Source organism: Trachurus japonicus, chromosome 24, assembly GCF_045865225.1.
Source record: "Trachurus japonicus isolate A0001 chromosome 24, Traja_1.0".
Taxonomy (NCBI): Eukaryota; Metazoa; Chordata; class Actinopteri; order Carangiformes; family Carangidae; genus Trachurus; species Trachurus japonicus.
This window is the reverse complement of record NC_140930.1, coordinates 17,342,263-17,370,261: the sequence shown is the minus strand read 5'-3', so window position 1 is coordinate 17,370,261 and position 27,999 is coordinate 17,342,263. Positions and strand designations below refer to the sequence as shown.

The 27,999-nt window shown below is 41.9% G+C and overlaps 3 protein-coding genes and 1 pseudogene across 5 annotated transcripts; 3 read left to right on the top strand and 1 right to left on the bottom strand.

The window, feature by feature from the left end:
- Positions 1–543: 543 nt before the first annotated feature.
- On the bottom strand, positions 544–7,345 carry LOC146961785 (uncharacterized; annotated as a pseudogene). The gene is made up of 3 exons (XR_015035274.1): positions 7,135–7,345; positions 3,000–3,237; positions 544–1,732 (listed from the first exon to the last, which is right to left on the bottom strand). The product of XR_015035274.1 is annotated as an uncharacterized LOC146961785 (transcript).
- Positions 7,294–17,622, top strand: fdft1 (farnesyl-diphosphate farnesyltransferase 1). 2 transcript variants are annotated; one of them, XM_085771270.1, is made up of 8 exons: positions 7,294–7,496; positions 9,897–9,994; positions 13,379–13,562; positions 13,687–13,815; positions 14,477–14,668; positions 14,899–15,075; positions 16,183–16,335; positions 16,443–17,622. In XM_085771270.1, the coding sequence occupies exons 1-8, from the start codon at positions 7,398–7,400 to the stop codon at positions 16,668–16,670; spliced, it is 1,260 nt and encodes a 419-aa protein (XP_085627396.1). In that variant the 5' UTR covers positions 7,294–7,397; the 3' UTR covers positions 16,671–17,622. The 2 variants fall into 2 exon arrangements, with proteins under 2 accessions (XP_085627396.1, XP_085627395.1); XM_085771269.1 differs by lacking the exon at positions 7,294–7,496 and having other exon boundaries at positions 9,551–9,994.
- Positions 17,623–18,323: 701 nt separating this feature from the next.
- ctsbb (cathepsin Bb) lies at positions 18,324–21,047 on the top strand. Its single transcript, XM_085771272.1, has 9 exons — positions 18,324–18,675; positions 18,855–18,940; positions 19,100–19,214; positions 19,322–19,437; positions 19,513–19,598; positions 19,678–19,821; positions 19,902–20,018; positions 20,492–20,620; positions 20,772–21,047. The coding sequence occupies exons 1-9, from the start codon at positions 18,553–18,555 to the stop codon at positions 20,846–20,848; spliced, it is 993 nt and encodes a 330-aa protein (XP_085627398.1). The 5' UTR covers positions 18,324–18,552; the 3' UTR covers positions 20,849–21,047.
- An 844-nt stretch (positions 21,048–21,891) lies between these two features.
- On the top strand, positions 21,892–26,084 carry LOC146961782 (phospholipase ABHD3-like). The gene is made up of 9 exons (XM_085771271.1): positions 21,892–22,338; positions 23,090–23,250; positions 23,362–23,544; positions 23,711–23,756; positions 24,396–24,508; positions 24,658–24,831; positions 24,927–24,975; positions 25,503–25,668; positions 25,788–26,084. The coding sequence occupies exons 1-9, from the start codon at positions 22,219–22,221 to the stop codon at positions 25,991–25,993; spliced, it is 1,218 nt and encodes a 405-aa protein (XP_085627397.1). The 5' UTR covers positions 21,892–22,218; the 3' UTR covers positions 25,994–26,084.
- The last annotated feature ends 1,915 nt before the right edge of the window (positions 26,085–27,999 follow it).

Sequence of the window (27,999 nt, the reverse complement as noted above, 5' to 3'; positions counted from 1 at the left end):
CATTAGCTCCCTCTGCTGACACAAGAACAGATGTTCAACAGGGATAAAGAATCCTGCTACTATTTATTATTATAGGCACAACCCCGGACCACATTATCATATAATTATCATCTATTATATGAAGGTTGTTTGCTAACTTGTATGAAGGAGTACTGTATCAACACTGTGTAGGCTACAGTATGTTTGCTTGGGACGAGCATGGCGGCAACATTATGTAAATGTGGGTGACTGCCACATGTAATTAAAAAATAACACCTATATGAGCATATATGTAAAAAGAAAAAAAAAACTCCACTCCAATATAATTGTGTAATACACCATTTGTGATATATTGTAAGTAAAGACAGCGGAAGATGAACGTATGTGTGTACTTCTCATGAGCTGATGCCTGTCCTCTGTGTGCGACTGTAGCTCCACTGAGGAATCTAATAAAGACAAAGCATCTTGACAAAGTGCAAGTGGTATGTATGATGTAAAGATTTGGTGTTTGGTGAGGTTCATTCTGCGTCAAATGCATACCAAAGACATGTGGAATAACTGGTTTTACATTAACTTCCTCCTGAGCTTGTCAGACTGAGTTTCTTAAAAGTGTATCCTTCCGATTTGTAGGTATTCGTTTGTGAACTTTGCGATATCTTGGATAAAAAGCTGGACGGCCCATCGATTGAAGTCTTCGGTCAGCTTCTCCCTGATTACCTCGGCGTATTTGTCTTGCACCATCTCCACCCAACACTCCTGAAACGCGAGTCTCAGTTGCTCCTGCAGGGAATCAGACACTTGCAGGCTAAAGGCGTGCTCGAGATGAAACGTCTTCCCGCTTTCTAAATGTTCCTCAAAACTGGCGCTTTTTCTTGAGAGCAGCCCTTGCGCGCCTTCAAATGCGGCGTTCAGCTCCTGTGTAAAGATTTTTTTCTCCTCCTCTGGTTTACATTCAAATATATGTTGCATTTTTTTAAAGCAGCTCTTCAGGTCCTGCCCCTGCACATCGGTCATCAGGGGGAAACTCAGATTTACAGATGTCAGGAGGTGTTTAACGGCAGAACTCACGTTTTTACACAAAGGATTGAGATCAGATCTCTCTTTAGTTGCTTTGATGTACTCCTCATGGTCCTTAGTCTGTTTAATACAGTCCACTTGGCTGTAGTCAGTGTCCCTAAACAGATTTTCTTTGGTCCCTTTGAAGCCCCAGCATCTCACATAACCAATATGAGTCTTAACTCCATACTCTGTCCACCACTCTTGAGCTTTCTGAACCAGGTTTAGCATGCAGGCTAACCCTCCCCCAGTGTTTCTGGCCAAGCATGGGCTGTTCATGGTGAAAACATACACCTTCCAGTCTTCTGAAGGTTCCTCTGACTCCAGAAGTTCCTGTGTTTGTTTAATAATGACATCCTCGCTGTGTTCCCCTTTGTTGTAGTTGGGATAATAAGGTCCGTACATGACAATCTCCTCCTGTTTCTCAATAACCGCCCACGAATGCTGTTTCTCATCTGCACCGCATTCTTCAGTGATGTCACGGTGAAACTCCAAAAATTTTTGGTTCGCTGGCTCTTTGAGGAAACTGTCGTCGGTGGCGGCTGGTCTGAACTGGAAATGTTCCAACACTCTCTTCTTACAGGATTGTGTGTCAGCCCAGGATGATAACCGCTCAAAGAAGCCGCTGTTGATAGCATAGTGTTTAAACTCTGCATCCACCCAGGCTCCACGTGTGCAGACGTGTCCACAGCATGTCCTGTAACACAAAAAATATACATTGGCAAGAAAAAGTATGTGGACCCTTTGGAATTTCTTGATTATTAATTGAGGAAAAAGGGTTTCTTGCACACTGTCCAGTCACTTGCAAAAAACGTTTGGGTCCTCAGGACCTTTTTCAAGCAGAGAGCCCATATATGCATCTCTCTGTAGTAGCACAGAAGGATACCCATGAATTCCTTATGTGCTATGAGAGACCCATATATGGGCTTTCACTCATATATGTGCCTGCCTGTTATGAAGTAACTAATTTTCACAGTCTCATTACTTGCTCAGCCTTTGATTGATTGATCTCTGATAGGGTAGGCCATATATTTGCCTGTAATGGCACTGCTGTTTTTCAAAAATCTCTGCTTGAAAAAGGTCCTGAGGACTGAAACGTTGTTTTTCTACAATAAAGTTTTTTTGCAAGTGACTGGACAGTGTGCGGGAAACCCTTTTTTCCTTGTTTACTCAAATCTCATGCTCCATACGCACCTGTCTAGTGTCTAACTAAGATTTTTTAGGTGTGCACCAGCCTCCACACCTAGTCTTTATTATTAATTGGCCATTTAATGTGATCCGATCTACATCTGAGTCACAAGTAGCCTATAAACAAACAATTATAATAGTCTACTTCATGTATTTATTGAACATCATTAATCATTCACAGTGTGGGTGGAAAAAGTAAGTGAACATAATCATGATGTATGTCATATAACAGATATGATAGGACATATTGCAATACTTGTATGATCCTACTGCATTGTAGCATGACTAAAACCAAAAGAACTAAACATGAGACACCTCAAAAACAACTCTGACCTACAATGATCTGATCTCACCCACACTCACACAACATGATCACCCTCCGGCCCTCAGGGAGGTGACACAGGCAAATTCACCCACGCACAAACAGATTCTTTCCCAAGGAGGCCACACACTCTCTGAACAAAACACACTAAATTTATGACTCTGTTGCAGGTTTCAAACTGCCTTTAGACTGTGAATCACTGATGTACTTTTTTCATTGCACTGTTACTTTAGTCTTAGCCTATATCTTATTTTTTTATAATTCATTTTCCCTGTCGGCCAGTCTTATTGTGTATGCTATTTTGTGACACTGAGGCCACTGGTAATTTAATTGTTTTCTTTTTTACATTGACAACAAAGCTTCTATTCTATTCTATTCTATTCTATTCTATTCTATTCTATTCTATTCTATGCACATACATTCATACTATAATTCTTCCCTAGTTAACACTTACCACAGTCTGTCATGCTCTGTGGCTCCGTCTGAGCTGCGAGTCCAACATCTGTCCCGAAGAAGTATAAGACTGGACGCACATTTCTTTGCGTACAGCAGAGGCTCCTTTTCACATCCATGACACAGACGGCGTTTACGGCTCAACCTGAAAGAAACCAACAGAGTGTGGCTGTTAAACTGAATGACATACTGTATTTTTCTGACATCACACACTGATACACAGCTGAGATGAATAGATATTAGGATGTTTTAGTACCTCTCTTTTAGGCTATAGAGAATTTCTGTTAATGTAAAATCTGTTTTTACTCACATTGGAATCTCCATCCAGTCTCCTCGCTCCTGGTACTTCAAAAATCATCCCACTAAAATCAGCTTCGACTTCAGATATTAATTTGTAGCTCAACTTTGAGTGTGAGGTAACATCACAGCAAGAGAAACTGTCACAAACTAAAAAGTCTGCACTCTGAAACTGTTGCTCTCTTAATGAAATCAACTGCAGGAGAGTTTACGACCGTCAGCGCTCAGCTCCACCTCCTAGGACTGATTGATATCATCTATCATCTTCATTGCGGATATATGATTTCTGCTAGCCAAGGCATGCTCTGTGTCTGTGTATGCATGATGTCACCTCACATCTGTGTCCGTGTAGAGAGATGTGTAGGCATTCTTTTGGCTATTGGGGTGTAAACTTTAAGATAAAGATGTACACTTCCCAGGTAGAGTGGAAAAGTTACCAATTGTCACTCTCTCATTCTCAATTTGCCACATACCAAGCTATAGCTTCCTAACTATAACACCAACGGAGGCCACAGGGCCTTGGCAGGTGCCCAAGAGGGAATAAAGAGACCGACAACTGCCTCCAGTAGAATATACTGTATATCAGAGAAGCAACTGACTCTCAACCTTCAGAGAGAGATGTGTGTATGACATGTTTTTCCCCAGTTTGGCAAGTTACACAGAAGTATGCAGAGGACACAGATCAAAACCCACATCAAAATAAGAGAAGATAACAAATTAAACATTGCAAACAATAAAACATTGTCAGAAGCTGCAGCTCTCAGCTATGTGGCCCAGCAGCTATAAAATAATCCCGTGTGAACATATCCCTCTGTAACCCCCAATGACATGAACAAGCATGTTGAGGCCAAAACTGCATTTCATTCTGATCTGATTAATGTGCTGATAATAAAATCATGTAAGGTAGTATAAAAATAATGTTGGAGTCAAAACAGCTGTCTCTCGGCACTCGCTCGCCATCAACACAAACATCATCTGTGTGTTGTTGTGTAATTCTTTAGTGAACCATAATGGCAGTGTCTTTTGTGTTTCAGCTGATGGTAGTTGACATGTGACATACTCAAACAAAAGGCTTGTGGCACAATGTAGCACATTTTACGGGATCTGCGTTTTCTATTTCCTGACAGTGGGTTGTCTGTGAATTAGGTCATGGCTCAGATACAAAATGTGGGAAAATTACTGTCAAAAAATATCTGAGCTATTTCATACAAGTGCAATATGCAAATCTCTTTGAACATAAATACATGAGATAATAAAGGCAGATAAAGTGTCTTGGCACTGACAGGCTTGTGTTGGCCCACACAGGCTTTCTGTTATGAAAAAATGTGCCTGTTGTAGCAGGAGAGAGACATTAATTAAGCATGGCTCGGTGTCATTGAAGTTACAATACGAGTTGTCAAATGAGTTATTAGTGCAACCCTCCAGAACGACCTGGAAGCTGCAGGTACAGTAGTCGCTAAAGACAAAAGGCACTGTACTCTACCACCATAGTCTCCATGCATTATTAACCCGAAGGCATGTTGAATCTCGTTTGACGTTTGCTACAGAACATTTGGACAAGGCTGTAGGTTATTGGGATAATATACCCTGTGCTAAAAGCAAAAATCATGCTTTTAGGCAATAATACAGTGTAAAGCACGTGACTTGGGTGAATTCCTATTAGCTGTTTCAGTTCCAGGGCTCTGGGGTATTGTTCGTTCAGTTGACCCATTATTCCCATGCAGGTCATAAAAGGCAACTACAGGTCGGGACGGGAATATTCTCAGCCAAGTCTTAATCCATGGTTTCCATTTAATTGTATTCATAAAATTGTGCGAGTTTGTGCATCTGTTACAAGGTCAATTATTGTGTAAATTCACTACATCATTATCTGTGAATTTGTAAAACTAAGAGGGAAAGTCACAGATCTTGGGAATAATGGAGTTGGGTACATGGTTTTGTGTTTGGACTGCAAATGTCCTCTGCTGAGTTGTTGATGGTCCAGTTGGCAAAGAAACAACTCAGCTTAGCTCAGACTCAGCAGGCTTTACTCCACATGTAAATGTGCAAGGCCCAAGACACCTACTGTGAACTAATTGTAACTATGTCTTTTAAAAAGGAAAGAAAATTGTGATTGAGTTGAGGCGTTCAGTTCCTTTTTTCAATGACCAATAACATGAGAACATTGGACAGTTGTCAGGATTTTCAGGGATGCAGGACCCAAATGCAGACTTTAAGGCAAGGCAAGGCATCTTTATTTATATAGCGCATTTCATACCAAGGCAACTCAATGTGCTTTACATAAAGACAAAACATTAAAAAAAAAGAAGCATAAGACAGAATAAAAACAAACAAAACACTAAAAACAGAGTTAAAAGCAAGAGCAAATAAAAGTAAAAGAAAAAAAATAGATAAAGTTTTAAGTTCTCAGCTATAAGCATGTGAAAAGAGAAATGTTTTTAACCTGGATTTAAAAGTGTTTACAGTTGGGGCTGATCTCAGTTCTGCTGGTAGTTTGTTCCACTTGTGAGCAGCATAACAGCTAAATGCTGCTTCACCATGTCTGGTCTGAAGTCTATGCTCCACTATTTGACCTGAGTCAGTAGATCTCAGAGCTCTACTGGGTTTATATCCTACTAACATGTCATTCATGTATTCTGGACCTAAACCATTTAGTGATTTGTAAACCAGTAGCAGAACTTTAAAATCTATTCTGTAGCTGACTGGGAGCCAGTGTAGGGTCTTAAGAACCGGGGTGATGTGATCTGATCTCTTTGTTCTGGTTAAAACTCGAGCTGCTCTAAGAAAAAAAGGTTTTATTACGAGGCTCGACACACAACAGGAACACTGGAAACACACCATGGATTCACGTGGACAAACGACAAACGAACCGACAAGGACAAAGGGAGACGCTGAGGTTAAATACACGAGGGAACGAGACACAGGTGGTGCAATCAGACACAGGTGAGACACATGAGGTAATCAAACAGGCGGGAGAACACAGGAAGACAAGACAGGAACTTCAAAGTAAAACAGGAACTCAAGACACAAATCATGACAGAAACAGAACTTCAAAATAATACAGGAACTAAACTAAACTTAACAGGGACCCACAAAAGGACATAACACCAAGACAAGACAAGAACACAACAGAGTCATGACAACAGTGCCAGTGTTTTGTTAACAGTATCCACACATGACTGCCTGCCATTTACACTTACTCTTGTTCTTCTTTTTACTTATTTGTTTGTTAATTTTTCTGAACATTGTGGTTATTGTGGTGTACACTGTGCTCTCTTGGCCCGGTCACCCTCACAAAAAAAGATCTTGGAGCTCAAAGGATTAATTATAGCCTAAAATTAGACCTATAGCCTACATACTCTAGTTTTTTGCTTTATCATGCTAAGTCTATATGTGCTTTCACAGCTATAACATTACAAATGCACTCTCTGTGGTATAAAAAGTTTATCAGGACTTAAAAGTTGACAATCTTAGTTGAATAGTTCATGTGCTATGGAGGAATGAATAAACAACAACAATTATAGGATTAATTATGATCATTATTGCCAGATGGTTTCAAAAACAAAATCTTTGGAGAAAAAAAAACGTTTTTTAATCCATAACAATAGCAAAACACTGGCACTGTCCAATGGTCTCATGTTATTGTGATGACCCGCCCCAGAGCTCTTGTCAGAGTTTATATAAATGAAATAAGGAAGGGAATGAAACCCAGCAGGTCGTCTCAGACGGTGCAGACAGGTGTCAACCGCACAGCTCTCGGATTAAATAACATTTCATTCAGCAGGTAATTTTCTCTTTAGGATAATGAAGGGACCAATCAGAAGCCGCGCTCCGCTGACAAGAGCGCTGGGGCGGGTCATCACACCAGACGCTCTGGCCGCTCATTGGACGCTGCGCGCTAAGCCCATGACGCTCCAGCCAATCAGAGGCGTCGGTCGATGTGACGCGCGTGTGACCGAGTGCCGAGTCCTTCCTCCCCTCCACTACCGCTTCTCCTCCTGCGGCTGCTGCTCCAGCATCTCCTCGACGCATCGCTTTGATGGGGGACATCTCGTAGGGTTTCCACCGCAGTTTGTGAGAGCAGCAGCACACCTGAAGCAACATGGACATCCTGAAGTCACTGGGCCACCCGGAGGAACTGTTGAACCTGTTTAAGTTTAAGATGGGGGGATGCAGTGCCGTCATGCCAAAGTTGGATTATGTGAGTAAAATATCCTTTCAGTAATATTTACCGAGAATAAACTCAACGCGTGAAACTTAAAGCTGCATCCACACAGGCAGGTTTGGATGCATGAGTGTATTTGTGCACATGCAGATCAAGTATAGCACACAATGTTCCGCTTGTACACAAAGCATCAGCATGAAGAGGCTGCACTGTGGCAACACGGAAACCAAGGTAGGCCTATTAACAAGTAGGTCTGCACATGCTTAGTGTATACAAACCCAAACCCAGATTGGCTCCTTAATGAGCCCATGGAAACAGAGTCAGATCACTGGCGTCAGATTGGGACTCTCACTGGCTGCGTTGGCTCGGATAGACAGAGACAGAGATGACCATTGACTTTGGGGTTTAGGTTACATAACGAGCTTGGAGGGTTGAGCGGCGGAGAGCGGTGATGTGCGCATGTTTGACGGATAATCCCACTGTTTTAACACCAATGTGACCCTCAGGGAGACGGAGCCTGCAGAGACCGCAGCCAGGCTTTATAAGGCCCGGATGACAGCCTGTGTAAAGATGCACAGTGCACACACTTAAGGCAACCCAGTAATCTAACAAGTGGATGTTCTGTGGCAGTGACATCTCCAGCTACCACCATTAACAACAGCAATTAATACAACACTCTGGAGGATCCTGTATCTTTAAAGTCCATGCACTTGCAAGATTAATACTGGGTTGACATCAGTGTGTGTGCACCCAGGGTGGTTGCATAGGGGAGAAAGGTTATGACAATTCTAGGGGCCCACTAGCACACTAGGGCCCACTGCATCAGCATCAAAACAAAGCCACAAAACATGTTATATTGATGAAATGTGTGTTATTTTCCAAGCAAACTTATTATAATAATTGGGTATATTTCCTCAGGCACTGTCAAGAACATAGAGTAACAGAAAAATAACAAAAAATGATAATATATAGTCTATGAAAAAAGTGGCGATAGAAAGTCAGAGGGCAGAGGGGTCATGTCATTGTTCTACAGGGGGCCCAGGTTAGCAGTGTATGCCAACACTCAGCCATAGGTGCATAAAACCACCTATTATTTATGCATTGGTTATTGGTGAACAGGACGGCCGTTTAGTAGCCTACGATCAGTCAGTTGTTGTTGTTGTGAGTTGATGAGCTAAAACTACATGTGAAACTAGCTCAGTTTCAGACCCCTAGAACAACAAATGGAGGAACAATGAACTAAAACAGGCTAAATGTATTTATTTGCTGTTGTCACTAAACATATTTTCATTGCTGTCACCAAAATGTTGATTGGATTTAGGTAAATGACATAATGATCTTACTGCTCTTTTAACTTGTAGCCTACATTTTGAGTTGGAGTTGTTATTGTAACAAAAAGAAATTTCCCCTTGGGGATCAATAACTAGCATATTCTGATTCTGATTCTGATACCAGACATATACCTGTGTTTTTGCAACATCCCACTGTCCTTCCCACTGTCTCCCACCAGATGTCAGCAAAAACACACCTCTATTTTTTGCAGCACACCGCACAACCAAAACAACTACCTCTGCAGCAGTTGACTGTTGTTTCAATATGATTCATTAGTCCCTATGCATTTTTAGCATGTTACATAGGCTAATTAGCTGTTTTATAATGCGCATGGAAACCAAAACACACTCACAGCCCCCTCGTCCCAAACATAAAGATGTTTGTTGCACTTTTATAAAGCCTATGACCTAATTCCTTGGGCTGATAAAACACATATTTTTTAATATCTTTGGGTGAGCTCGACATGTTTGATGTAATGCAGTGACATGTTATGATAAATTGTTGGTATAAAATCGGGTTACACAGACATGTTTCAGTGCTAAAAGCAGGTCTGGAAACAGCGAGGGGAAGTTAGAGTAATGTTTTGGTTGGAGGTGGGAGGAGGAGTGACGTGATCACAACAGCAGATCTACAAACAGTGTGAGCACACGCGCCTCTAGTCAACACACCGAGCTCACACTGTTTCCAGATCAGCGCAGTCTTGACTTCCCCCTCCTCGACGCCCTCCTAAAAACCAGTTCACCTCGCTCGACCCCCTCAGCTCTCACTTGTCCTCTACATGGACTTGGTGTTTCAAACTTACGGTCCCCCAGCGGTGGCGTCGACATGCACGGTGTGCTGCTGGTCTCATAGCTGCAGCCTCTGTGGCGCTCTCGGGGTTTTCGTATGGCCGGAGCTTGCTGCAAGTGTCCGGTCTCCCTGTCCGTGTTCAAGCGCTCTCTCTCGGTGGCGCCGCGGGGCTGCGGGTCCCCTCCGCGGTCCCTGCTCCTGCCGCCGGGCTGGAGGCTAGGGGAGCGGGGCCTGCAGGAGGCCGCCCGACCCTCCAGCGCCTTCAGACCCGCATGCTTTTACCGACACTCCGCCTTCTTCTGTCTGTCCTGCCAGGAGTCCATGAGTGAGAGTCTGCGGACCTGCTACCTGTACCTGAACCAGACCAGCCGGAGCTTCGCGGCCGTGATTCAGGCGCTGGACGGAGAGCTGAGGTGGGTAAAGGGGCTGTGCTGCCTCCAGGTGCAGAGGGGTGTGTCTGTCTGCAGGCATGTTGTCTTCCCTCATCCGCACTTTCCCTGCACAAATACTCATGTGCAAAAAAAACAACAACAAAAAAAAAACGACTAGGCTAACACATTTGGTGATCTACCTACTATCAGCAGCTTAGACTTAAAAAATAACTAATCATTATTTTGATAAATAAATGTTTATTGAAATTTGTTTATTTGGATAAAACCCCTTGAGATGTAGGCTATCATCTCGTTTTCGAGGGGGTCCAAACATATAGACAAACATAGATTCAACAGACAAACATGTTCTCAACAATATAGAAAAACAAACAGACAAATAAACAAACAAAACAAGCAAACCAAAAGACAAAAACAATAGTACAAACAAGGACAAACCACAGTTATTGTAACTACATTGGGACAAAACAAAACAAAACAAAACAAAACAACCATAGTAGGGCCACAAAGGTCAACACTGGGACTAAAAAGACAGTATATAATGATAAGTAACAGATCAACAAATCAGAAATGCATCTTCAGTGAAAACAGGAACAGGTCACCATGAGATGAGAAGACAAAGCATGCTTGAAAATACCAAGAGACCCAGTGGCCTTCCCTCTGGGCTACATGACTTGTCAAGCCAACCTGAGTAAACCAAAATGCACTGCACTTCATAGGGACTGGAGCAATCACAGTTAGAGTAGTAGAAAATGACACTATATTTGCTTAAATACCATAGTAGGACAGTAGGACTTAACTAGCACTCAGTAAAACAGGCTTTTTAAAGCTGCAGCTAATCAGTGTTTTTCATCTTAGCATTTGCCATGATAATTTAGTCAGCAAATGGAAAAAATGTAGCAATCAAATCAATGAACAAAGTGTAACTTTCAGATTGTTTGCATTTCCCCTCTAAACTGCCAAAAAGTAAAACCAGGACACAAAATGACACAATGATTTGAATGATTGAATATTGATCTAGCTGCATATTAACATTGTATCTACTATCTAGCTACTATTTACTGGTTGACTGATGGCTTCTGCTGCTTCTGCTTCTACTGGTGTGAATTATACAACACATGCTTTTGACGCATACGCAGAAGAGGGAGGAGGCTTTACTATACAGTATGTGCAAAGTAAAGTGAAGTAACACTGAGATCCTAGTTGTAACCTGTGAAGACCTGCAGCAAGAATTCAAATGGAAACAGCTACTAATACACACAGGGAATCCTGCTGCTGCTGCTGCTGCTGCTATGTGTCTAATTTAAGCTCACGGTTCAGGTCAGAGCTGTCAGTAAGGAAATGACAGCTGTTTGTAAACACGTCAGTGTGTGTGGGTGTGTGTGTTCACTCTATATCCTTGTTTAAAAGGAACCGTCGACATATAGGCTAACCCAGTGCTTAATTTGTCCATGTGTAGGTCCCGGAACACTGAGAGGGTGCTGTTCCGGGGGGGGGGGGGGGCGGGGGGGAGGAGCGCACAGGAGGCGAGACGTGCGGCGTGCGTAACGGCGCTTAAATGACTTTTAACACACCTGAAAAATGACCCCGATGCGGTGAAATTCAGAGGTATAAGAGCTCACGTCGCTATGGCTTTTATCTGAGTTCATCATCTTCCTCATGCTGTTCCCCTGTCTGTGCTGTCCAACCTGGGTCTCTGTGTCCGTTGCGCCATAGCGCTTCAGCACCATTCAAGTCATCCCGAACGGGTTCCGGACACGGAGACCCAGATCCGACAGTGCAATTTGTCCCACCGGCAGGCAGAGGATGAGGTCGGCTTCACTCCCGTCAGTCTTCACAGACAGTCCACAAAGTTGGAAGAGTTTTGTTTGTTTGTTTGTTTGTTTTGACCCGGCCGGCTTTTAATTGTTCGTATAGATAACTGAATACCGGCTATTAGGCTATTTAAGGAAAAATAACTTATTTTTTGAAGAAGTTGAAATGAGCAACCATGTTTTTGTTAAAATGCATTTAATCTTCAGTGTGAACTATTGAATAAAACAAAAAGACAATAGACTAAAAAGGCAATACTGTGCTTATATAAAGACAAAAGGCAATAGACCCTCCTTCTGACCTACATTGAACAAAGATTATAAAAATGCAATAAACTGTTGCTTATATAGAATAAAGACGTGAACAAAGATTATAAAAATGCAAGGTAACACTTTATTTTAAGGGGTCCTTGTTCCTGTGTATCTACCTAATTAATTATTACCTATGTAACCGTATGTAATAACATGTACTTACATTGTAAATACATAGTGTATTTTGGTGTACTTACAGGTCCTTGTTACACTTGTAATAAGAAATGCCAAAGTGGCCTCTCTCTTTGCACACTAATCGCTCCTAATTAATAATACGGCAGGAAATATCAATAACAACTTGTCTTACCTTTGAAAACGGCCCGCAAACTATCAATAGACCCTCGTTTTCCTTCTCCCAGTATTATTCCTTTTCTCTTAGTGTTTGTTTTTCCTGCTTTCCTCCTGACGTGCGCCCAGTTGCGTAACCTGATGATTGACGTCTGTCAATCACTTTCCTCCTCTTTTCTTTTTTTCCTCGGGGTTAAAATGCCTCCAAGGCGATCTATGAGTACGTCCTAACTTAACAGAGAAATAAAACACAGCGAGAGCACAACTAAAATGTGATATTATTGGCAGCTTATTTACAGATTGTAATAATGGAGGAGACAGCTGTCTGTCTGCCTCCAGTGGCTGCTCCAGCACCGACAGGATCAGCGCCTGTAGACGTCTGTCTGTCCGCATGTCTCGTCCTTTCCTTGTCCGTGGTGCTGAAATAACGCGGAGCACTTTGCTCTCATTACTTTTGTTGCCAATTTAAATTCAGAATATTGTTAAAGCCTGTAGTTTGTCTGAAAATGTACATAATGATTTTGCTTTTTGATGAAAACCAACTTCAGTCCTCGTTTTTTCTGCGAAGTCCTGGTTTCTTGCCCTGATAGTGATTTTAACACTTAATGTGTTGTGCGTAGCTGGGATGCATGGATAGTGCGTTTACTGCGTCCTTTCAGGGTTTAAAGCATCAGCGACACATGGGCACATAGCTGGCAAATAATTTTATGTTTAACAGGGTAGGGCCTCATATGAAATATTGAAACGGGCCCCCAGATGTCTAAGGCCGCCACTGCACGTATTTGACAGAGGAGGTCCCGGATCCACTCGGCGAGGTGCCGGATCTTGTTCCGGCAGGATCCGGCACAAATTAAGCCCTGGGCTAACCCTAGACCCCCTGCCTTGACATGTCTGCTGTATCTGTCATGTAAACCAGTGACAAGGCAACTCACACACTCTCTTGAGTCATGAACACACAGCTGACTTATGTCCTTCGTATTCTCTCTCTGTCATGCAGACATGCCGTTTGTATTTTCTACCTGGTGCTGCGAGCGCTGGACACAGTAGAGGACGACATGACCATCCCTCTGGACAAGAAAGTTCCCATGCTGAATGATTTCCACACCTACCTGTACCAGGATGAGTGGTGCTTCACAGAGAGTCACGAGAAAGACCGGCAGGTCCTGGAGGATTTCCCTACGGTAAGTAAACAGCTTATTAGGGCTCTCAAGGCTTTATTTACTGATGGACTTCCAAAATAAAAGCTTCAGATTAACAGCTGTAGTTAACAGTAACCCATGAACGTCCTGTGTCATTTAAATCCAGATATCACTGGAATTCAGAAACCTGGCTCAGGAATACAGAGACGTCATCTCAGATATCTGTCACCGTATGGGCGTGGGAATGGCTGAATTCCTGGAGAAGAAAGTGGGATCTATGAAGGAGTGGGACCAGGTGAGTTTAAGCCTCATGTTATCACTATGATGGGCAGGTCTAGGAGCGTAATAACAACAACGTATGTAAATGGCAACATTCAGAAAATGGTGCAAGTCTCTAAAAATACTGGCTCTCTGTGTGTTAGCCCATAACATAACACATGAGTATACTCAGCACTTAGAGCAGAGTTATGGTAAACAAAAGGAACATATGGGCGACTGTGGCTCAGGAGGTATATCTGGTCATTCACTAACCTGAAGGTCGGTGGTTTGAGTCTGCATGTGAATGTGTTTGAATGAGTAGCTTCCAGTGCTGTGTCTTCAATGTGTGTGTGTGAAAGGTTGTATGTGACATACAGTGTAAGGCTTTGAGGGGTCCTTGAGACGAGAAAAATGCTACATAAGTGCAGGTCAGGCCATGTCTGATGAAGATCCTACTGTAGCACTGTCTTTGACATATGCTTAAATCTAAAAACATAATGGCGCTTATGTGCTAACAAACACAAACACTTTTCCGTGATACTTTCAGTGACCTTTCCTCAAGTCTTGCCACACTGTGTGCAAACGTCTATTGGCTCAATCAGTCAGAATCTACTGCCTCTCTGGGTGTTACATAACTGTTTTCAGTTGTAAGTCAGTATTTTGTAACACTGCAGCTGTCTGTTTCTTCCTCTGTGCAGTATTGCCACTACGTAGCCGGGCTGGTCGGCATCGGTCTGTCTCAGCTCTTCTCTGCGTCCCAGCTGGAGGACCCTGAGGTGGGCCGGGACACCGAGCTGGCCAACTCCATGGGCCTGTTCCTCCAGAAGACCAACATCATCAGAGACTATCTGGAGGACACAAAGGAGGGACGTGCCTTCTGGCCACAAGAGGTAGGAACGTGTTCTTATGTCTGGTATGAGTGTGTAGCTTTCTCTGTTCTCTATTCCCAGTGTGCATTGTGAAACGTACGTATGTCTATACAAAGGGTTTATAATATCAGACATTTCTATTCATGCATTATGTGTGTATTGAAGCAGTAGAATTGTAAATCAATAGAGTAAAAAACTGACATAGTACAATGTGATGTTGTGTTAACCTGTGTCTGTGTGTCCCTGTGCAGGCCTGGAGTCAGTTTGCAGGTCGTCTTGAGGACTTGGCCCAGCCAGAGAAGCTGGAGTCGGCTCTGTCCTGTCTCAACCTGCTGGTCACTGATGCCCTGCGACACGTCCCAGATGTTATCGCCTACCTGTCCCGCCTGCGCAACCAGAGCGTCTTCAATTTCTGTGCTATTCCGCAGGTATTTATTACTGTCTCACCTCTTCTGATTTGTGTGACAGTATATATGAACGATAAATACCTCTCTACTCCATGCGCCTATCAGTTCTGTTGCGACATATAAATATTCATCAGGACACATATTATTCATCTTAGGGTCTTAGCTAATACTAATCATTCTATTGATTAGTTTAAAAAATCAAGTGTAGTATATAAATTGTCCAAAAAAATCAAAGAAAAAGAAACACAGTACATATTTATGGTAGCTTTTCAGACTTCAGAAGGTTTGATAACCCTTTAACTTACAGGCCGCTAATTACGTGATAATGTCAAGAAATAACTGTCAATTTCATAGTAATGTCGAGAAATATAGCCAAGAAATAACGACTGATTGCATAGAAATAGCCCAGAAATAACGGTCAATTGCAAGGACTTGGTGGAGAAAAATTCTGGCCTTTCACAAAAAAAATTCAAAGCATGAAAAGCATGTGTAATCTTTTGGCTTTATGAAAAACATTACTATGAAATTGGCCAGTATTTCTAGGCTATTTCTTGACATTACTACGCAATTACTTGTTATTTCTTGGCTAGTTCTTGACATTAAAACGTTATTATCACGTAATCGGTGGCCTGTAAATTAAAGTGACTTTGAGGAGTTTCGTAAAGCAAAGTGTTTTCACACTACATTTCCCATGAGCCTCCACGCCCATGGTGAAATTCTTGGACAGGTGCAAGACGGACGAAAGCGAAAACATTTGCCGAGAATGTTTTCATTAATTAAGAACAAAAGTTGGAAGTTTGAAGATGATCAGATACTGTCGTAGTTCCGACCATAAACGATGCCACCTAGCGATACGGCGGCGTTATTCCCATGACCCGCCGGGCAGTGTCCGGAAAACTGAAACTAGGAAATGCTGTGAGAGTTGACCACTAAATAATAATAAAATCAAAACAACTATAAATACAAAACAATATATTTATCGAAAATTGACCCATTAACAAGTGTGGGTAATGTAGATTCATCCACATTAATATGAAACTCTTTTATAACCAAAAGGGTTACTGAAAGTTGTTTCAGATCATGTTCAGTCTCCTCCGCCTGACTACATGTTATTCCCCTGTTGACCAGGTGATGGCAATAGCTACACTATCAAAGTGCTACAACAACCCCATGGTGTTCCAGGGAGTGGTGAAGATCAGGAAGGGACAGGCCGTCACCCTCATGATGGAGGCCACCAACATGGGAGCGGTGCAGACCATCATCGCCCAGTACAGCCAGGAGGTGGGTGTGTCGTTGTCGCTGCTCTTCTGCCCTGCTTTCACCACACTGTTGCACTTCAACGCTCAGTTCAGTCACGCTCCGCCTTGTCGTTGTCCGTCTCTCTGCAGATTTTACAGAAGGTCTCCCTCACCGACCCGTCGCGGGACAAGACCCTGCACATCCTGGCCGTGATCCGGGAGAAGTCCACGCTGTCGCAGTCCAGCCTCCCCTCCAGGACCCACCACCTGTCGCCCATGTACCTGTCAGCCGCCATGCTGCTGGCCGCGCTCAGCTGGCAGTACCTCAGCACCACTGCAGCACAGGCACAAGGCACCAGCGACATGCAGGGACAGTAACCCCCCCACCCTCACTTTTCCTGGGGGCTACAGACTAATAACTTCCCCTCTGCTCACTCTGGAGGTCTGGCTCTCCTCTCACCAGAGGATTCAGAAGCACTTCTACCCCTCTTCACTCTGTTTGTTATGGCCGTTTCAGGACCATGGACATTATGTAGACTATAGAGGGGTTCTGGTAGCAGACTGGTCTCATTATAGGTTGTGTTTTAGTGATTTGTTGTAGTCCATCATGCATCTGGTTTCATAATTTACACACAGTGTTGTGTGGTTATATTCACCAGCAATTCAGGTTGTTTTATTGTCATTCGATGTTCCAACTGATCATGTGTTTCTTCCTCATTTGTTTGACCTATCATTGATTTTGAAGCCTTTGCTGTCACATAGACTGAAATGTTTAAATGCACATAATACAACACTGCCCGTTTTTAGAGTTTCAAGGAACAGTCACCTGACCTCATTTATTTTTCTTTTAATTTTGTCTCGCATTTGGTTTGCTTATTTTTCATGTCAAATCAAAGCTCGCTTAATGTTCCACTTATTATGTTTTTATAGGACAAAAACATACAGAACTGTTACGGGGGTGCGTTTGCATTTGCATTGTATGTATGTGCTGCATAGATGTGGATAGCACCGCCCACAGCAGCTCTCTGTACTTTGAAGTAGGAGAATAAGAACAGTGCAATTCCAGTGTAGTTTTATTAGACATTAGGGCTTTTAAGACGAATAAAGGAGAACAAAGATATATTGAACAAATGTAATTTCTGATACATTTGAAGTGAGAGAGAGAGATCTATGTTGAGACTGCTAGCTAAAGTGTCCTTAACACAGCTTTGGTGAGTAGGAAGGCTAGCACAGAGTAACCTTGCACAGAACCAAAGGAGAGCTACAAACATTGCTATGTAATGTGACATTTTGATTTGTACATATTTGAACAAATAAAGAGGTGAAATTATCTAAAGAGTCTCAGAGTTGATTGTGACAACCGACAACATGACTCATGTTTTGCTTTTACGGGTTGGTTTTAGTGGGTTGACCTTGACGGATGATTTTATAGGCTCTACTTTGGAAGATGGTTTTATTTTATTATATAGCACATGTTCAAGGTTAATTTAATGTCTTATTCTGTATGTGTATGCAAGAAAATAGCACAAAAAAAATAAACAAAAAGAAATGGGGATGGTTTTAAGTTAAGTTTTAAGTTAATCATTTTGATTGAGGTTGCATCTTCTCTTTTTCGCTGCTGTATAAGAATACCTGTCAACCTTTGGGAAGACATTTTGTTAGTCACATGAGATTCATGCTGATGATGCACTCTTTGCACAGACATGTGATTCCATAGCCTGAGTATTGTAAAACAAGTACAAATAGTGAGAGGACAGAAGAAGAAAGGTGTTCAGTCCAGGAAGAAGAGACCACAAGAAGACGATCCATTGAGAAAAAAGACAACCCAGGTAAAAACTCTAAGATTGTTGTTAACTGGAGCTATGTCATCTTTATATCTGAGTTGCCTGAGGAAGATTTATGTTGTATATATTTGGCTTGATGCAACAGCAGTTACATTTCGCATTGAGCTGATTTTTTTTTCTCATAATAGCCGGTTGCTCATTTCATAAGACTCCATATTCATCCATTTAAAATGTTTTTTACTTGATAATCTGTTCAACTTCAAATTACATTAGTAGGATGAAAACAGTGAAGTCCACTGTGCTTATTTCAATAGCCTGGATTTGAGATATTTCAGATATAAGATAAATATATTTTTTATAATTAGATTTTTTGACAATGTGTCATTAATATTTACATCCTCATAACATCAGCATTTTAACACACTGTAGCTGAGGGGTCCATTTTAAAGTCTGTCGGCTGACGTCTCCTTGGCAGGATGCTCCGCCTCGTCCTCCTCTGTGTGCTGGCGACCGCCTCGGTCTCCTGGTCTCGGCCTCAGCTGCCTCTGCTCTCCTCAGAGATGGTTAACTTTATAAACAAGGCCAACACCACCTGGACAGTGAGACTATTTAACTCATTTAATCATTGCTTACTTCATTTCTGGCTTTCTTGTCTGTGCAGCTATTACAATGGGAATTGAGGAATTACAGATTCAATCAAACATAAACTTTGTTGTCACAGACTTGCGTATAGTAGCATAACTGATGTTGAATTTTGACTGCACGTCTTTTGCTTCAGGCCAGGCAGAACTTCTATAACGTTGATATCAGCTATGTGAAGAGACTGTGTGGGACTATACTGAACGGACCCAGGCTCCCAGAGATGTAAGTTTTAACTACAGTGCGTGGGAGTGTGTGAGCAATGGATTTTATAGTTTACAGTATATGTGTGTGTGTGTGTGAAGTCTAATGTCACATGTCCAAACAGGTGACAGTCAGCGGGTTCATCTTATCTGCTTTAGTGACATGTCCTGTCTCGTTCAGGGTTCATAATATTGACGGCATTCAGCTTCCAGACAGCTTTGATCCGCGCCAGCAGTGGCCCAACTGTCCCACAATCCAGCAGATCAGGGATCAGGGCTCGTGTGGATCCTGCTGGGTGAGATTATCATACAAAAACAGACTAAAAACATCTGTGGAAGCGCTTTAATACGCAATATATTCTCATACCAGTGACTCCTTTTTAAAAAAAAATTTTTCCCACAGGCCTTTGGGGCAGTTGAGGCGATATCTGACAGGTTATGTATCCACAGTGGTGGGAAGGTCTCAGTGCAGATCTCCGCTGAAGATCTGCTGTCCTGCTGTGATGACTGTGGCATGGGGTGAGTATCTAAGGAACAAAATGTGCATGTTCCAAGTCTGATCTATACTTATGTTTTTTTTTGTTTTTTTTATAGCTGTATGGGTGGTTTTCCATCTGCTGCTTGGGAGTTCTGGGCTAAGAAAGGACTCGTGACAGGAGGCCTGTATGACTCCAAAGTCGGTATGTGTGAACTGAAATACATTTCTACGACTGTATAGGAAGTCTGAAGTGAAGCTGATTGTGGGTTTGTGTGTTGCAGGCTGCAGACCCTACACCATCGCTTCCTGTGAGCATCATGTGAATGGATCTCGTCCTCCGTGTCACGGAGAAGGGGACACTCCCAAGTGCAAGGAGCAGTGCATCGATGGATACTCACCATCCTATCCGAAAGACAAACACTATGGTATAGACAATTAAAAATGATCTCATCCCTATAGTATCTTGTCCATCATGCCCTGTCTTGTTGTTACTCTTCATTTTCAGGTAGACGCACATACAACATCCCGTCCCAGCAGGAGCAGATCATGACCGAGCTGTACAAGAACGGGCCTGTGGAGGCAGCTTTCTCCGTCTATGCGGATTTCCTGCAGTATAAGACTGGTGAGCCTTGAACTCCATACATTGCATGCACACGGCTCTTTACCCTGCACATACCAAAATGCAAACAAGAACCTGCATTGTGTATTAATGGAAAATCTTTGCGGCTACAAACTGCTTAAAAGTTGTATTAGTGCTGACCTATTTCCACAGCATGACCTTAGATTCTTGTTTCTTTTCTTTCTATGAATCAGTTTAACTTCATTCCAGACTAAAATCAACTTGCAGCTTTGCATTTTTGCCTTGTGACTTCTTAAAATGAAGCAATATGAAGCCCCTAATCACAGGTTAAAGCCTTTGTGTTACCAATGAAGGATTTTCATAGGCCTGTAGAGATAAAAATTATTCCACATTCCACAAAAAAAAATCTGTATTTTGAATGACAGAGTTTCATTTAGCTGTACTGTAAATCAATACAGTTTTAGCAGTTCAAATCTTGGCTCCTGGAGTTACACTTGCACTTGAAACTATTACAGGTGTGTATCAGCATGTGACGGGAGAAATGCTGGGTGGTCACGCCATCAAGATCCTGGGCTGGGGAGAGGAGAACGGGACGCCTTACTGGCTGGCAGCAAACTCCTGGAACAGCGATTGGGGAGACAAAGGTAGCTACAACAAAACCAGGGTTTAGTGGAGTGGAAAAGATTGTTTCATATTCTTCCCAGATCTGAACAGACAAATATCATACAATCTGTCAATATGATGAGTCGTAGACGTGTTGGATTGAAGTTGTATTTGTGTGCTGTCTGATTTCAGGTTTCTTCAAGATCAAGCGTGGAAACGATGAGTGTGGTATTGAGTCAGAGGTGGTTGCAGGAACCCCACTCAACTAGATAAAACGAGTCCTGGCAGCAATCAAGTCAATCAACAGACATTAAAACAGAGACCTTACTTTGTAAGAGGCCTAACCATTGCATTGAAATTCAATAGATTTCATGGAATCAACTAGAATTTAATTGTTCATCATGATGAAATTAGCACTTTTTTTGCATTGTTATTGTTCTGAATAAAGCATTACATTGCTAATGTCTGCAGGTCTTTCTTTCTTTCTTGCTAGACACATAAGTCAAAAATTAAGATCAGTGTAATCTAAAAAAAAAAGTATGAATGCAGCTTTCTAAATAAGCCTGAAGATGTGAAGCATCAGATACTTTACTTAGTTTTTATTTGAACACGTGTGTATGTGTGTTTGGTGTTATGGCCTAATGAGGGGACATTTCCTCTAAGAATTAAATTTCCTATATATATAGGCTATATAGATATAGATGTAGATATATATGTAAAAAACAAAACAAAACCCTGAAGTAGTTGCACAGTCAGTGGGCCCCTGTTGATCCACATGTAAACCCCCATCCCACTGAAGTTAACTCTCAAGAGAACCCATGCAGAAACTATAGTACAACCCAGTCATGGATGTGCTGTAAATCAGTAGAATGATAAATTGTTGTATTTATTTATTACATCCAAATATAAGCATGATGAAAATATTGCAAGTAGGCTACCAAAAATAGTGTTTGACTCAGAGAATAAAGTTTTTATTCTATTTTAATTGTGATTTAATCCAGACAAATTAATCAATCAATCAAATGATATCTCAACATTTAGGAGAAAAACTGGTAGGCTATTGGGTATGTAAATGTAAAGTGAGTAATGACCACGGATGTACAGTAGCCTATATAGATCCATGGTAATGACCTTGAGGCATGTGCAGCAGAAGGTGGCGATAACGAGCCCTGAAGTTACAGTAAAGCAAAACACGGAAGTCGTCTGCGCAGGCGCGTTGGTCAGCGGCCATGTTTGTAGTCAAAAGCGTGGAGGCGGAGCCGGAAGTGAGGCGGACTGTTGTCATTGGACCGTCCGTCCAAACAGAGCGTCCATCCACGGCCAAGACTGGGACCAGGAACCGTCTGCTGCCCCTGAAGGAAAGGAAACACCGCCGAGTCAAAGTCCTGCCGGAGGATACCGGCTCGTCACTGTCACCGCGCGAGCCGGTGGGATGTAAAGTACCGTTTTCGTTAGCTGGTGGTGATGAAGGCAGGTTGTCGGATACTAACTAACTAACTAAACTAACGTCTCTATTGTCGGTTTGTCTGTTCCGGTGTGTCGGTGAACGAGTCAGTCACTAACCGGCAGCTACCTAACTTACCTACCAGGTTAGCTCTCCGCTGTAGCTAGACAGACACACATAGTTGTTATAATAACCATGTTGTTATCGCACTTGGAGCTGTGGAGAACATACTGGGAGTGTGTGTCCAGACCTTACACGGTGTTCATCTGCTCCCTCACGGCCGCTCTGTACTATCTCTGGGGCCGCAAGTGTCAGGTCAGTCACTGCGGTCAAGGCTGGCAGTAATGACCGCACCACATCCACTGATACACCTACTATTGACTCTGTCACACCATTGAAGCTACTTCATTTTAATCTAATGATTCTCTATAATCATATCTTATCCTTATTCATCTTTTATTTATTTATTGTTTTTTTAAATCATTTTGAGTGTTCATTATATATTTACTTCATAGCCTACTCTCAATTTATTTGAATTCCTTTTCGTCCTTCCAGCTTGATAACATTATAATGATCTATTGTTGTTGTGGTCATGTACAATGAAATGTATGCATGTGTTTGAAATATGTATCAGTTTTAATGCTAATGTTAAAGACGGCCCTGTCTGTGTATAAACACAATTATATATAATTACAACGATGTTATAAGGTATTGTGTTCAATTATTACCACTTAACTACAATAAGTTATAATTGACGACAAATAGTAAACTAGCAGGGATTAAAATAAAGTGTTGATTCTTATCTTCATCCTTCATTTTTAATTGATCAAATATTAAGTGAATGGAAACATGGAAACACATGATCAATAATCAACTACATTATAGATTGATTTTCTTTCTTTTGGCTATAAGTTAGTGTAAATTGGCTTTGTGATACTTATGTTAAAAGTTTTGTATGTTTTGTATGAATCTTCATGTCACCAGGTAAGTAAATATGTCTCTGTCATTGATTGTTTTATGTGGAGAAACCGTTTCCAAACCTTCTTTATTTTGTCTCTTTTCTCAGACACCAGCATTGGTTTGTAGTGAGGCCTTCAGTGTCTTCCTCCACAAGCACTGTCCTGTGGTGGCTGAGCGGTTCAGTCCCACTCCGTGGTGCTGGGGAGGCCGTTTTCAAACCCTGGTCTGTGCCGTCCTCAAGTCCAAACCCCCCGTCACCTACCGCAAGTAGGAAGGACCTCCTCTTCTATTACTGGTTGAAACACGCATCTCATTATCTCTTCTCTGTGACACACTATTTACATGATTATTGTGTCCTCTCGTCTCTCCGTCCCTCAGTGAGCTGATCCGTACGGACGATGGTGGTCAGATTTCGCTGGACTGGGTGGACAATCAGGCCAGTGCGGCCTACCCCAAATCCTCCACCCGGCCCACAATCCTGATCCTCCCAGGCCTGACAGGGAACAGCAAACAATCCTATGTGCTCCATGCCATTAGCCAGGCCACCCGCCGCGGCTACAGGTCAGTGGTGATCCTCACGTGTCAGAGTGCTTAAGCCACAAGGGAAATGTAAACACCTGAAAGAACGTATCTTGAATCGCTAACAGGAAAGTTTAAGCTAAAGTAATCATGAAACCTCTGTGACATGCAGTTGCAATTTGATTTATGAAGTGGTTTTCTTTCTCAGGTGTGTGGTGTTCAACAACAGGGGGGTCGCAGGGGAAGAGTTGCTGGTAAGTTCAATGATTACCTATTGAATAATGGTCGTTTTCTCAGCTTTCACTTTAACAGACTTGGTGAAGTAGCTTCAGATGTTATTCTTTGTTTGCTGCAAAGCTCATTTTTGGGATGCTGGGGTCACTTTCAGCAGTCTTTGGTGATTATAGTTTCATAATCTCATTGTGAGAGCTGTCTTTGTTATAATCAGCCATATTTTCATGCAAATCAACGATCTGTGCAAAATTTGAGATGTAGACATCAAATGTTTCCTTATACTATTGAGGATTATTTTGGATAGAAATAAGAAGTTAGATTTACTCAGAATTTTTATTTTTATTTTACAACTTTATCAATACATCTTACTGAGAGAAAACTGTCAGCTCAAAACTTTCCCAATACTAGTTTAAAGTTAAAAATAAAACTGATTCACCGTCAGGAAATCCCAAGAAAAGAAAAAAAGAAAAGCAACAATAAAGTGTATTAAATGCCTCATATACCACACGGTGGAAAGAAATGGCAGTAATCGCTAGTTTGGGTGTTTTCATTAGATTTGTTGACCATGACATAAGACCATTACACAGGCTCAAGCGTGTTAGGTAAAACACCAAATCTGGCACCTAAACACTGCATGTAAAGCTCTCCCTCTGCTTCAGACGCCTGTCACCTACTGTGCAGCCAACACCTCAGATCTTGAGCGTGTGGTGCAACATGTCAAAGGACTCTACCCACATGCCCCTGTGCTTGGTGCTGGTGTGTCTATGGGAGGGTGAGTGAGTGCAACGCTTTTCATTGGCTTGCATTTATCTAAGAAATTCAAGTCAACGTTATCATTGATTTGTTTCCATTCACTCTCTCACTTCTTTTGATTACTCAATGTCTTTTTGTGTGTGTTTTTCTTTGTCTTCTCCTCTGAAGCATGTTGTTGTTAAACTATCTGGGCCGTAAGCGCACACAGTCGGGGATGGTGGCAGGCTTCACCATCTCTGTCCCCTGGGATGCGCAGAAATCCTCCGATTCTATGGAAGAACCACTAAACTGGCTGCTCTTCAATAAATACCTCACAAGTGGCCTGTGTCGAGCCGTCACCAGGTCAGATTGGAGTCAGAAGGGTTCGCACATTTCTGAATTTAAGTTCAACGAGCTGCTGACTTTCACACCGTCTTTCTTTGATTCGTTTGCCACAGGCACAGGAAGATTCTGGACAAAGTGGTGGACGTCGACCATGTCTTGAAGGTATGCCCCGCTCTTTACATTCACCTCTGTTGCCACTCCTCATCTCCCTGTATGCGTGTGTGTGATTTCATTTCTTTTCCGTTCCGTTTTAATGTCCTTCGTATGACAAACTGAGACAGCCATAATCCCTATAGTCATAGCAGTAGGTTCGTCACCCTTAATTGTTGCCGCAGGCTGCTCAGAGCTACGCTACGGAGGCTCATGGGATTTCTTGGTTTCCCTCATCAAACTCATCAAATACACAATCCAGCAACTCCAAAACGCCAAAAGTTGTGACCTGCACATTCACCACGCTGTGAGATAATAACAGAACATTACGAGACAGAGTTGTTTTTGGGGTAATTCATGCAAAACCGCTGATGCACGTTCCCGTCGGGGGCAGTTTTTCGGCAAGCATCCCACATAAAACCATGAATTACTGTTTATTGTTTTGTTTTTTCTTCTTTCTTTTCTTTAAGATGATACGCTAGCCATTCTTGAATGTATGTACTTAATGCTTAGTGTCATTTCGGCCCTCTCTCCTCTAGGCGCAGACAATCCGTGAGTTTGACGAGCGCTTCACCACTTTGCTCTTTGGTTATAATTCTTGTTCTGAGTACTACCGTGATGCCAGCCCAGACAAAAAGCTCCCCAACACAGCGGTGCCCATTCTGTGTCTCAACGCTGCTGATGACCCCTTCTCTCCCCAACACGGTGAGGAGAAACCAGGAAGAGATGAAAGACTGTTGTGATGTTTTTATTCCTAATTGTGCGTTTTTATTTTTTATTTTTTTGCATAACATGATCTTATTCTGTCTTCTTCTTAACCACAGCCTTCCCGTTGACCATAGTCCAGACCCTGCCCAACGTGGCCCTGCTGCTGACGGCTCACGGCGGACACATCGCCTTCCTGCAGGGTTTGTTTCCCCGTGGCGAGAGCTACATGGAGCGCCTGTTCGGCCAATTTGTCCAAGCTGTCTTTGAATACCCGAGCGACATCAACAAAGCCTGTTGCATCAAGGAGGAGCAGGAGAGCTGATTCTTTGCACCTCACTGAAGAACATAACTGTGGCCTGCCTGGAATGAATATGAAGCATTATAGCAGTAGAACAACAATTCACACACACACACAGCATTGCTTAGCTCTGCATGCCGTCATGCTACCACATGAATGTTACCTGTCCTTGTGTGTTTGCACTGAGTGACCAGCTGTATTGTACAATCAATATGACCTCACTGCAACTCCACCAATCTACCTCTCCATCGTCTCAGGTTTACTGTTAACGAGCAATCCAAGAAGGTTCAAAATAATAACGCAAAACCAGGCTGCAGACACAATTTTTCAAGTATTGAATGAATCACACAGCCAACTTATAAGCTGATGCCTAATGTTTCCATCATGCTGTTCCACCCACCCGTCCCACCTTCACATGGAGCACTGTAGTGTGTGATGAAAACAAAATGAAAAGTAAATGATTCCCTGTTTGAAAATGATTATTTTTTTAAATATAGGATATATAGGCTTTATTTAATATAGGCTATTTAATGTTATTTAAAAAGAAATGAAGTGAATATGTAAATGAGTAGAGTAATTATGTGTGTAGTGCTGCTGTTAGTGTTTTTATTCTCTTGCTTTATTTGCTTCTTTGGTTTTGTGAGACTTGTTTTTCTTCAAGTGTGAGCATACCTTAAAGGATTTATTGTTCTACCCTGTATTTTACCCCTGCATGCATTCTTTACATACAGCTTCCCAATGCACCACCAGACCACACACCAGAGGAAATCCTGTTTACTTGTTAGAGCTGTCAATCTCCAACTGGAGACGCTCACACTGCAGGAATATACACTGTACATATCTGCCATGAAGAAAAGATTTATGCAATTGTAGAATTAGATTTATTATCCGAGTATGTAATTTAAAAAGAAAAGAAGAAGCAGCAAAACTAGTGAAATGTAAAATTAAATGTCAAAAGTATTGTATGCTTGTATAGGCTTTTGCACTGTCGTTGTTTGCTCTGTAAATCATGCAGCACATTAGAGTTCAATGAGCTGACACAGTGTATTAACCATTTAAGCTATGTGCAGTACTTGATATATTTTTATCTGCTTCATTTTACTATCTGGTGCTTCTGAATATATTTGTGTTTTAATTGCCCTTTGGGGGTTTTTTTTGTTTGTTTTTTAGCCATTTCTGAGCAGTGTTGTTTGGAGAATGGATGACAGATGAAGTAATGTGATGAGCCACTTTCAATCCACATAATATTTATTTAATGTGTCATTGGTAGTTAATAGAGTGTGTTTGTTTTGGATTTGATCACTTATTACTATATATGACCTGAATGTCTTTTCAAAGCAGCGTGGAATGTCCAGAGGGTTTTATTATGTTGTTATCACCAATAGTGCTCCGGTGACACACCACTTTATTATACTAATACCAAGGTATTATTAGATTATGAGGTATATCATTTTTCACCGGAAGCTCCAGTTGTTTGACTTTGATTCTTGACTCGGGAACAGATGAAGATTTTAAAAACCTATGGTGCTTTTATGGCGCACATGTTTTTTGTTTTTTCTATTTTCAGATGTTTACCAGGTTCACTTGCCTTTAATTGATGTGTATTTGTTAATGGACACATGTTTTTTTTTCTATTTAAGTTCTGCCTTTGCTGTAACCACATTCAGTGTTTCTTTTCTTTTTTTTGCAGTATCAGTTGTAATTACCACTCATCTGTAAGATATTTGGGCATTATGGACTGTCTGTTAAATTGTTGGTTATTGAGTTACACTTGAATTCAGTGAGAGGATAAACATTTTAATTTCAGCTGCTGGTTTTATTTTTATTATGAAGTGATGATTGTACAATGAAGATATCTGTGCTTGTGATCAATAGTAACACTTTGACTCAGTCTGAGTTTGTTCTGATCACCATGTTTTCCTATAATGGAAAAAATGTCTTAACACATGCACTGCCTGTCACTGAGTTCCCTCCAGCCCCACTGCTGAAATCCAAGTCTTTTTTATCTCTGCATGTTAGGGTCGTTAATG

What these genes read in the sequence shown, in the direction of transcription:
- fdft1 (XM_085771269.1), top strand. Translation starts at nt 9,678, where the DNA reads ATGGCCGGAGCTTGCTGCAAGTGTCCGGTCTCCCTGTCCGTGTTCAAG. An exon ending in GCGCTGGACGGAGAGCTGAG is followed by an intron (nt 9,995 to 13,378) that starts GTGGGTAAAGGG and finishes TCTGTCATGCAG; the next exon opens with ACATGCCGTTTGTATTTTCT. An exon ending in CTATGAAGGAGTGGGACCAG is followed by an intron (nt 13,816 to 14,476) that starts GTGAGTTTAAGC and finishes TCCTCTGTGCAG; the next exon opens with TATTGCCACTACGTAGCCGG.
- ctsbb (XM_085771272.1), top strand. Translation starts at nt 18,553, where the DNA reads ATGCTCCGCCTCGTCCTCCTCTGTGTGCTGGCGACCGCCTCGGTCTCC. An exon ending in TGTGATGACTGTGGCATGGG is followed by an intron (nt 19,438 to 19,512) that starts GTGAGTATCTAA and finishes TTTTTTTTATAG; the next exon opens with CTGTATGGGTGGTTTTCCAT. An exon ending in CAGCGATTGGGGAGACAAAG is followed by an intron (nt 20,621 to 20,771) that starts GTAGCTACAACA and finishes GTCTGATTTCAG; the next exon opens with GTTTCTTCAAGATCAAGCGT.
- LOC146961782 (XM_085771271.1), top strand. Translation starts at nt 22,219, where the DNA reads ATGTTGTTATCGCACTTGGAGCTGTGGAGAACATACTGGGAGTGTGTG. An exon ending in TCTGGGGCCGCAAGTGTCAG is followed by an intron (nt 22,339 to 23,089) that starts GTCAGTCACTGC and finishes CTCTTTTCTCAG; the next exon opens with ACACCAGCATTGGTTTGTAG. An exon ending in TCGCAGGGGAAGAGTTGCTG is followed by an intron (nt 23,757 to 24,395) that starts GTAAGTTCAATG and finishes CCTCTGCTTCAG; the next exon opens with ACGCCTGTCACCTACTGTGC.